The sequence below is a fragment of the Chelmon rostratus genome, chromosome 5 (genome assembly GCF_017976325.1).
Source record: "Chelmon rostratus isolate fCheRos1 chromosome 5, fCheRos1.pri, whole genome shotgun sequence".
NCBI lineage: Eukaryota > Metazoa > Chordata > Actinopteri > Chaetodontiformes > Chaetodontidae > Chelmon > Chelmon rostratus.
The window spans coordinates 30020243-30031230 of NC_055662.1; the positions used below are offsets into that span (position 1 = coordinate 30020243).

General features: G+C 46.5%; 1 protein-coding gene across 1 annotated transcript; it reads left to right on the top strand.

The window, feature by feature from the left end:
- Positions 1-2587: 2587 nt before the first annotated feature.
- On the top strand, positions 2588-10685 carry LOC121607234 (nucleus accumbens-associated protein 2-like). The gene is made up of 7 exons (XM_041937951.1): positions 2588-3031; positions 4158-4372; positions 5490-5749; positions 7640-7816; positions 8087-8192; positions 9611-9708; positions 10051-10685. The coding sequence occupies exons 1-7, from the start codon at positions 2588-2590 to the stop codon at positions 10683-10685; spliced, it is 1935 nt and encodes a 644-aa protein (XP_041793885.1).
- Positions 10686-10988: the final 303 nt, after the last annotated feature.

The following is a 10988-nucleotide window of genomic DNA, read 5'->3' on the forward strand; positions in this document are numbered from 1 at the left end:
AAAGACTGGGAAAGATGTGGAACGCTCCAGAAACACCTGTTTGGATCATTCCACAGGTGAACAGGCTGATTGGTAACAGGTGAGAGTATCATGATTGAAAGGCTCAGTGGTTCACAGCAGGGATGGAGCGACATGATTGGATAAAGAGATTAATACCTGGACTCAGGTACACTTCCTGTTGTCAGGAAACTGTTTGATTGTTGATGATTGATTCTGGTTTACTGATGTTTTACAGTCCGGACTATGTTGGAATCAGAGTTGTATAGACTTCGATTATGGATCAGAGGAACATCAAAGCCTCACACTAAAATGCAACATTTTCTCTTTTAGAGTTTAGAATGAGTTTTTTAAATAAGTAAAAGCCACGAGGGGTTCACTGTACCTGCAGAAAGTCTGGTTGGTTTTATTGTACAGATGCTGACATACAGGATGGTGTCATCTGCATAGAAACTGACAGTACAATGTTGGAAAATCCATTTTCTCCATGTATGGAGTAAATAACAGATGATCTAATATTGATCCAAGTGGGATCAACAGTCTGAACTCTACCAGAGAGACCTGGTTAGATTTAAACCATACATAGAAAAATAAGCACAGAGGAGAAGCAGTTTATTTAAAGAAAAAATGTTTCTCAAGTGTGTTAAATATTTTACTGCTCCTGATTTTATTACAGTTAGCCATTCAGCTCTAATGTCTGTGAATATAAAGGTCCCTGATAGATTATACGTCCTTTGTACCACAGAACTTCGGATGGATAATTAAGAATTCAAATAGTGTGACATCAGAGCTGTTGAAATGTTCCATGTTTCTCATCTTTTTAATCCGATTCGCTGCCATCCGGTCACATGACCGCTTCATAAATGTGGCTGTGTGTTTCCAACCTTTAGGGGTTTTATGGTGGGCCAATCAGGAAGGACACTTTCGACTTCTGTTTACCTTTTTTTAGCGTGAGATTGACACAAGAGAATAAAACAGGAAATGGAACAAATTAAAAGAATGAAAATTAAACTTGTACATGAAATGTACGAGATCCATGTGTGGGTCTCAGGGTTCGTAACAGACCAGCTAAACATTGTGGCGAGGCCTGTTTCTGCTGACCTGCAGCGGTTGGACTTGTTACTCAGCTGCGGTGTTGTACAGGTGTACTTCAGGGCGTTGTGACATCACTGCTGGGTGTGGTTACAGGTGCTACACTTCTGACAGCCCACACAGGTCTGTTGTCTCATGCCACAGTTACAGTGAAGCAGCCGTTAGCAGTGAAATTCTGACAATTGAACAATGTGAGCATAAAATAACACAAATGAATGAGAATCTGAGTCATGAAACATAAACTGTAGGAATAACATAGAATATATCTATAAAATAAATGTGATATGAAGTATAGAAGACGACATCGTGCAGTACAGTAGTGGTAGAATGAAAACACCCTCCTGACAGAACGTACAGTAATGTAGTAAATGTGTATACTTGATGTGATCTGTTATGGACAGGTAAGGTAAGACAGGTAAGAGCAGGACTTGAACAGGTCGTTCACATAATACTGTGAGTGAGGCTTTAGCTACTTTGAAACTGCAGAAAAATGAATATGTTTGTGTTCTATGATGTATATACTCTGCATACACACGATGAAGACTGAACAGAGGTGAAGTCACACAGATAGTTGCAGCAGAAAAGACGTCAGACAGTTAAACCTGGACTTGAACTGAGATGTAGTTTTTTTTTGTAGTACTTTTTTTATGTTCGTGACATGAGGAGCAGTGATCGAGTCATGTGACGTGATCTGCAGAAATGATCCTCACTCAAACTGTTCACTGAATCACATGTTGTTTTACTTTTTGGAGTTTTTTTTTTATCACTTATTATATTTATTTTTTAGCATTATTATTTTCTCTCATCCCCTTTTTCTTATATTTCTTAAGTATTTCAGAATTTTATCCTGTGTGAGATGTGATCACATGTTGGATCATTTTTATTTTATTTATTTTTATTCTTTATGTTTGAACCTGTCAGTCTTCACTTGGTCACTTATACTTCTTCTGAATGTGTGTGTGCTGTTATAATTTACTCCACACTCTACTGCATATACACCGACCGTGTACGTGTACTGTAAAGATCTATATAGTCAGCAGTGAGACAGAAGAGGTGAAACATCGAAGAGACGCAGAAACTGAGGTGTTTCTTGTGAAACTGTCATCCTTAAAACCTCCTCTCCTCTCCTCTCCTCTCCTCTCCTCTCCTCTCCCCTCCCTCTTCCTTTCCTCCCCTCCTTTCCTCTCTCCTTCCTCCTCTCTCCTCATGTTGTAGCTGACCTCCTTCCTGATTATCTACAGTCTCCTCCCCTTCCTGCCTGTCCTGCTCTGACTCAGCACCTCAGACCTGAACACCACCCTCTGACCTCCGACCTCCCTGGCTCCTCCACAACACCATGGATCTGAAACATTTTGGAGGTGACATCTGCAGGATCCCTGACACTTAAAAACACTTTGAACTGGTCAGGATCGTCTCCTCCTAGACACCAGTTAGTCCAGACCCTCAATCACTTCCTGTCCCGTCATTTCCTGACCCTCCTGGACCGACGGCGGCCGCCATGTCAGAGGGGCTGCTGCAGGTGGAGATCCCAGACTTTGGCAGCAGTGTGCTGGGCAGCCTGAATGAGCAGCGGTTGCTGGGTCACTACTGCGATGTCTCCATCCTGGTGCAGGGTCAGGCCTTCAAGGCGCATCGGGCCGTCCTCGCCGCCTCCTCGCTCTACTTCAGAGACCTGTTCAGCTCTGCGGCTGACTCCTCCTCGTCCTCGTCCTCGTCCTCCCAGGCTGTGTTCGAACTGCCGTCCTCAGTCACGCCGACGTGTTTTCAGCAGATTCTGTCCTTCTGCTACACGGGACGACTCAGCATGGCCGCCAGTGAGCAGCTGGTGCTCATGTACACCGCCGGGTACCTGCAGATCCAGAACATCGTGGAGCGAGGTATGGAGCTGATGATGATGAAGGCCTCCTCCTCCTCCTCCTCACCTCTCTGCTGCGACTCACAGGTGGGTTGGACCACGTCCACAGGTCAGTCCAGGTAGACCAGAATAGAATATGTGTAAGGAAAAGTGTAGGAAGGAAGTGGACTACGACTCCCAGGATGCATTTCACTAACAAGCAGCCAAATAGAGCTTCACATCAGCAGCGAGCTGAAGGTTAGTTTGTCCAGAAAACTGTTTTTTCAGTTTGCACCCTAAAATTCACTTGCATGTCTTGGAATGAATTCAGTAACCATGGCGACATAAGATGTTACAGGTCCAGAATGGAGGATCTATGGGGATCTGTTGGCAGACATGAAACATAATATTCATAGTTATGCTTTCATCAGTGTGGAATCACCTGAAAGCCATTGTGTCGTCGTTACTTTAGAATGAGTCTTTATATCTACAGAGGGAGCAGGTCCTCGTCCACAGAGTCCACCATGTTGCACCACCATGTTTCTACAGGAGCCCAGAACGGACAAACCAAACACCAACTTGAAAGAGGGACATTCCCATTGCGCGTGTTTTTAGTGGCTATCGTAGGCGAGGGTGGGGTGAGGGGTGCAACATGCAAATTCACCACTAGATGTCAAATCCTCCACAGTGGACCTTCACAACACTAGATCCAGTTACGTCTTAATGGCTTCATGTAAGCAAAGCACAAACAAATTCATCACATTCACTAATTATCTCGTATTCGTTATTTTCTCTTTCGTACAAACAAAGGTAGCTTTCGTCAGGTTGAAACAAGCAGTGACGATTTGGTGAATCTGACTCCGACATTCACACAAACAGACCTCATGGAAAAAAGTAGAAGATATTTAGAATGAGAATACAAACATGTCGCTGCAATAAACCCCCAGAAGAAGAAGCACAGTGATCTGCTGAGAGCTGAGGTATTGAATCTTCTTGTGGACATTAGAGGAACTGCAGCCCATCGCCCTTTAAATCAGAGGCTGCTGATTGGTTGGAACTTTCACTGATTTCAGCTTGCACATCACAGCTGCTGTCAAAAGTAGAGAAAACACTTTAACCACCAGGACTGCATTTATTTGTTGAGGCCAGTTCATGATGAAGGCTGACGGCTGACTGCTCTTCAGTTCATTAGCATCTCTTTTCATCTTTAATTAAACACACTGATGAATTACAGACAACCTCGGCAGATGAGCTCGGAAGCTTCGACGCCCCGACGGTCCAGCAGCACAGCGCCCCCCAGCTGCAGGAGGCCAGTCCAGACCAGCCGTCCCTGAGCCCAGAGGAGCTTCTGTTGGCCGTGAGCAGGATCAAACAGGAGAGAGCCGACACGCCTCCTGCTGAGGAGAACGGAGGAGGAGCAGCAGAAGGAGAAGGGAGAGAGGAGGCCAGGTGACAACAGACAGGAGTTCACTTTAGATCTGTGTGATTATTGTGGGGCATCCTGGTAGTTCCTGGTAGTTTAAAAAGGCAAAGTCTGTGGTCCTCCTCAGCAGCTGCACTGATGTTTTTCCTCATTCAGTGTGAAAACTTTTTCAAAGGCCTAAATCATCTAAAATCATCGAGTAGTACAAGAAAAACCGCCAAAATAAGAGGAAAGTCTGATGAAATGTATATAGCAGCGATGACCTTGCAGCGTGCCTTTCGTCCTCTTCTTCCTCAGCAATTAAAATACTGAAGAAAAAGAAGTGACTTACAGTTTTGACCAACAAAGATCAACATTGCCTAATTGTCTCGATTAAAGGTGCCCTGTGACTAATCCATGAGGCCTAACACACAGTTCATCAGTTCTGGTCCTCGTGTTCCTGCCTCTGCAGTGCTTTGCTGTGTTTCTTGGTGTGTTACCACGTCCAAACGTACACCGCTAGAGAAGTGCAAAGCCTTCGTCAGGAATGTGAATCACACCATCACATGATTGTGATTGTGCCAGAGATACAAACGACACAGGAGCTCACTCATTAAACACATCGCTCCTCCTCTTCTTCAGTGGTGCTAGTGATCATAAATTCAACAAGGTACCCGAGTCAAAAAACAGAGACCAGATTCATGACGGACCCGTGAAAAAACTACCTGAATAAAATGTGCATAAATTAATTGAATAAAACATGGAGATCTGGTTTGAGAGAGACCTGAGGACAGTCAGACTAAATCCAGACAGTAATAATCAAACGTGGCCTTGAAATATGGCCGTTCAGAACAGGTACGAACACAAACAACATGTCCATAAAAGTCCACGTGCAACCCCAAATTTTTTATACCCCAGCCTTTGGACTGAATATAATCTAGACCCGGTCTGATGCTAGTCCTGGGTCTGGACTCCGTAGCTAGTAACTGCGAGGACCAGTTAAGACCTCTAACTTAGAGCTCTGACACGAAAAAGCACTCATTATAAAGGAACAAAAATCTTTTAATCTTTTCACTCTGGAATAATAAATCATTTAAAAACATTCAGAACAGCGGACAATCTGTCTTTTCCTGGTCTAACTTGGCCTTGTTGTTCTGTCCTCAGAGTGGACATCACTGGGGACCTCCAGTCTTCCAGGAGCAGTGCTCTGTGTTACCTGGGTACAGGCGGAGGTTTGGTTTCGGGGCTGCAGTCCTACCTGCTAGCAGGCGGGGGGCGTTCCAGTCCAGGAGGCTCTAGCCTTCCTACAGACTCCCCTCCCTCCCACCCCCCCACCGAGGAGGATCTGGAGGAGGATTACTATGGTAACACAGTCCACCCTGGACTCTACCAGCACATCTATGGACATCCTGGAAACCCCTACAGTAAGTTCCATCATGGTACAACCCCGATCCCAGGAACGTTTCGACTCAAAGTGTTCATGTATATATGTGTGTATGTTTGTGTACAGCAGGCATGTCCAAACCATTCCATGAAGGGCTCTGTGGCTGCAGGTTTTTGTTCCAACCAATCAAGGGTCACCTAATCATCAGCTGAAAACTGATAATTAGAGTGATAAAGAGTATCATGATTGAAAGGCTCAGTGGTTCACAGCGAGGATGGAGCAAGGGTCAACACTGTGTGAGCACGTGATTGGATAAAGAGATTAATACTCTGAGTCCAGACTATTCTGGTTCAGGGTTGAGAGAGCACAAAACGAATGTCAGTGATTCTTCTCTGAATTCAGATTTGATACAGATTCATAAACTCAGAGAAGGTTTGGAGAGCAAAAAACACCTGCAGGCATTCAGGACTTTTGGAACAAATAGTTTTAGGAACTATTGAACTACACAGCTAGACCTAGACCCACCGTCTATGTTTGCACTGCATCTGAAGAACTGTGAAGATCAGCCTTATTAGTAAACAGTAAGAAATGAAATCCAGAAGTATGTGTCCTCCCTCCTAATGCTACAGCCCCCCCGTGGGTCTGAATGAAGCTGAACACATGTTGTAGATGCCTGAAGTAAGAGTTTGACCAATCAGTGATGTTCAGCCTTACAAACTCCGCTCTGACATTTCCTGGGCCTCCAGAAAGTCTTTTCTCTGGAACTGGGACTTTTGGGGGTCAGGGTCTAAATTTAGACACAGGTAAGACCTGAATTCCTGAAATAGTTTTTGGGCAATTATAAAGTCCTACACCAGCTAAATGGTTAATGCGTACCATGTAACTGCGATGTCCCCAGTCTGATTCCAGCCTGGGACCTTTGTTGCATGTTGTACCCCTCCCTCTCCCCTCGTTTCCTGACTGATTCTATACCATTAGTCCAATAACGTCAAAAAAAAGAAAGCACTACCACGGTGCAGGACCTTGTTTGGGGGCCAGAAATGATGGCATAGGAACAAACTTTAGTTTTGCCCTGTTGCTCTGGTCAAAACACGGGCGAGCCTCTGGGAAATGAGCTGAGCTCGATGAGCCTGCACACCGGCAGCATCTTCACATGTAGTTTGGATACAACACTGTCTTGTTTCCAACAAAAGCAACAATTTCACCACGTTTGCTGCCAGGATCGGTTGATTCGCCAGTGCACCCGGACCACGCCTTCTGCTTGTATGACACATCGGGTGTCAGCGCCAACTGATGTGAAATGATGCTGCACTAGATCACATGACGGGTGTGTTATCTAGACCTGAGTAAACTGTCTCCACATGCAAACTTCAACTAAGAGCAGCTCAAACTGCACAGCCTTCTTAGTGAAGAAGTGCTCATCATCATCAGTTCCTGAGGCCACAAGTGAATAAAATCTGCTGTGAGACATGACTGAAGACCCTCTTTTTCTTATCTTATTTTAATTTATTTTATCTGTTGGAAGAAAACCAGTTCTTCCTGGTATAACTCTGCAGGTGATTACAAATAAAATCTAAATGTTTAGGCTTGTGCAGATAAAGTCCCCCTGAGGCCACCTGTGGACTTGATGGATTGTGGATTCTGACAGACTTTAGCACTCGCAGACTTCTAGGACACTTTCCTGAAGAGTCTGTGAGTGCCAGAAGGTGTCTGCAGGTGTGGTGAAGTCTGGACACTTGGATTTAGCCAAAATGTCAGTGTTCCCTTAAAACAAGTCTTACCTCATTGTTTCCCATTCAGCACAGTCAGAGTTTTCTTTGAGCAGCATCTAGTGGACATTAACAGAACTGCAGTTTAATATTCTTTTAGATTTCTTTCGGTATGCCTCCTGGGTATGCTAACCAATTATATCCATTTCATATTCTACCAGTCCCAGAGAAGATGGAGATGCTCTCCCTCCCATTGGCTAACGAGCGTCGACCCTGTGTGTTGGTTGGTCGGGATAACATGGCGCTCCCTGCCAGTCTGATCAGTCAGATAGGGTATCGTTGCCACCCGTCGCTCTACACTGAGGGAGACCCAGGAGAGAAGGTGGAGCTGGTGGCAGGTAGGACAACAGAACACGTGTCCAGCTGTGGAGAGTTTTGTGCATGATGGGGAACTTTAAGCTTTGCACTCAAATGCTAACGTGTTGATTGTCTCGGCAACATGATTGTTAAGAAGGTCATTAAACAGAAAACTGTCCAGAAGAGCTGAGAGGGGCAGACAGCCTGAAGAGATGAGTTACGCAAACCATTGTTAAACACTGTGTGTGTGTGTGTGTGTGTGTGTGTGTGTGTGTGTGTGTGTGTGTGTGTGTGTGTGTGCGCACGCTCAGGTTCAGGTGTGTTCATGACACGAGGTCAGCTGATGAACTGTCACCTGTGTGCTGGAGTCAAACACAAGGTGCTTCTCAGGAGACTGCTGGCCACGTTCTTCGACAGGTGAGTTGTTGCTCTGCTCAACACCTTTTTTAAACATCTATGAGTCTACAAAGAGTGAGATCCTCAACCTGGTTAGCCTAGCTTAGCAAAAAAAAAAACTAGAAGGGGGGGCCACTGGCCTTGCTCTATTCAAAGTTCATACATACACCTACAAACACCTCTAAAGCTCACCTACATGCTCAGAGAAAGGTTTAAAATGACTTGTTGTTGGTCTCTGATTGCGTCTTGAAGTGGACCATCAGAGAGAACTGCTGGAAACTCTGACCAAAGAAACACATGAGAGGGCGGCCATGTTTAATTAGCTCAAGGTAGCATAAATGAGATCAAGATAAGCTCAACTTAGTATGTTGACCTTTTAGAAGACAGCATGAAACGGGCTGGCTAACGTTTGCAAACTAGTTCTGATTAATGTCATGTAACCTACTGTAGTTAGCAAGGCTACCAAAAGATAGGCTACGAATCCTTCACACATCTCAAGTCTCTTGAGACTTCCCTAATTTCCAGCACTGATTAAAGTGATGAGGACGTCCTGGTCGAAGTGAGTCTCACAGCTTGACGATGTCAAAATGTTGTGAATGGATATACGTCTTTCTGTACACTTCAAAACGTATATTTCTGTGTGTTTCTGCTTCTGAGACACAAACCCTGTATGAGTCTTGGGTCTCTAGAGGCTCCTACAGGTTTAGAGTTTGGGTTTCTGGAGGCTCACACGGCATAAGGGTTTGAGTCTCTAGAGGCTCACACAGGGTAAACGTTTGGGTCTTTGGAGGCTCATACAGAGTTAGGGTCTATTAAGGATCATACAGGGTTAGGGTCTCTAGAGGCTCATATGAAATTAGGGTCTCTGGAGGATCATACAGGGTTTGGGTCTCTGGAGGATCTTACAGGGTTTGGGTCTCTGGAGGATCATACAGGGTTTGGGTCTCTAGAGGCTGATACAGGATTTGGGTCTCTGGAGGATCATACAGGATTTGGGTCTCTAGAGGCTGATACAGGGTTTGGGTCTCTGGAGGATCTCACAGGGTTTGGGTCTCTGGAGGATCATGGAGGGTTTGGGTCTCTGGAGGATCTTACAGGCTTTGGGTCTCTGGAGGATCATACAGGGTTTGGGTCTCTAGAGGCTCATACAGGGTTTGGGTCTCTAGAGGCTGATACAGGGTTGGCCACAGTTGTGATTGGTTGTATTCTCTTGAATTCTCTTGGCTGAGTATCACATCCGGACGGTCTGACATCATCAGACATCATGTGACATTAGACTGTGTTAAATATTCCAGAACGTTCTGGCGCTCTGCGAGCAGCTTCGATCCAGCTGCTGCTTTACATAACAGCTCTGTCACATTGTCTCAGAGAGCGAGAGGGAGAGAGAGCTAATCTAAAGCTGCGTATAGGTGCTGATTGGGTTGTTATGGTATCCATAGAAACACTCTGGCCAATAGCTGTGGGACGGGAATCCGCTCCTCCACCAATGATCCGAGCCGAAAGCCCCTGGACAACCGAGTGTTAAACACCGTCAAACGTGAGACAAGCACACACACACACACACACACACACACACACACACACTCAAACACACACACAAACACACAGAGAGAGTCTGACTCATGGATTTATGTCTTTTTACTGTATTTCAAAAATACTGAGACCTTTCTCTCCTCTTCTTCTTCTCCCGCTCTTCCTCCTCCTACTCTTTGTCTTCCTCCTGCTCTACCTCCTTTCCTTCTTATGCCTACTCCTCCTCTTACACTTCTTCTCTCTTCTCTTTCTTTTTTTCTTCCTCCTCATCTTCCTCCTCTTCTCTTCTCCTTGGTTTTTTCTCCTACTCCTCCCTTGTGATTTTCTCCCTCTTCCTCCTCTTCAGTCTATTGTCAGAACTTTGCTCCTAACTTTAAGGAGAGTGAGATGAACGTCATCGCGGCCGACATGTGCACCAACGCCCGCAGGGTCCGTAAACGTTGGCTCCCCAAGATCCAGTCTCTCCTCCCTGACAGCCTCCCTGCCTCCTCACAACCCCGCAAGGGTAAGAGGGGAGGAGGATCAGGAGGATCAGGAGGAGGAGGTCAGGGTGGAGAAGCAGCAGCGCAGCCCAGCGGCAGCCCCTTCGAGCTGGACCTGCGGCAGCTCAGCGCCTCCTACCTCGGTCTGGAGGCTCCGTTGTACACGGATCGGCGCGAGCGGGAGGCGGCGGGGGAAAGAGAGAGGGAGAAGGAGGCCCCGGCTGCCCTCCTGCCTCACCTGCAGTTTGCTGGGTCTCGCGGGGGAGGTGGAGGCGGGGGGCAGGCGGAGGAGGGGCTGATGGGAGGTGAGGCTGATGGGGGAGGGAGGCTACAGACTGAACAACCCCCAGACCTCCCCCTCTCCCTATCCTCCACCTCCTCTTCCTCCTCCTCCTCCTCCTCACACCCCTCCCCCCAGCCTGCAGAGCCCGCCCCTCCTCACCGGGGATTGGCCGACACAGATGACAGGGGGGCGGAGCCTCTGGAAGGCAGCCAATAAGCTTTCTATCGCATCTGCCTACCTGTATGTAAATAACACAATAGCTACCTGTCCCCCCACCTGTCTGTCCGTTCCTTACCTCATTACCTGTCCACCCGTCTACCTCTCTGCCCCCAGTCTGTCTACCTTTCTGTCTGACCTACCTCTGTCTGTCTGTCTGTCTGCCTGTATGTCTACTCCTTTACCCGTCTGTCCTCCTGTCTGTCTGTTTGCTCGGCTCTGCTGCATGTTAACGGCCTCCCGCAGTCCAGCACACAGGTCCATAGCAACAGGACTGATGATGATGATGATGATGATGATGAT

What these genes read in the sequence shown, in the direction of transcription:
- LOC121607234 (XM_041937951.1), top strand. Translation starts at nt 2,588, where the DNA reads ATGTCAGAGGGGCTGCTGCAGGTGGAGATCCCAGACTTTGGCAGCAGT. An exon ending in CTCTCTGCTGCGACTCACAG is followed by an intron (nt 3,032 to 4,157) that starts GTGGGTTGGACC and finishes GATGAATTACAG; the next exon opens with ACAACCTCGGCAGATGAGCT. An exon ending in GAAGGGAGAGAGGAGGCCAG is followed by an intron (nt 4,373 to 5,489) that starts GTGACAACAGAC and finishes TTCTGTCCTCAG; the next exon opens with AGTGGACATCACTGGGGACC.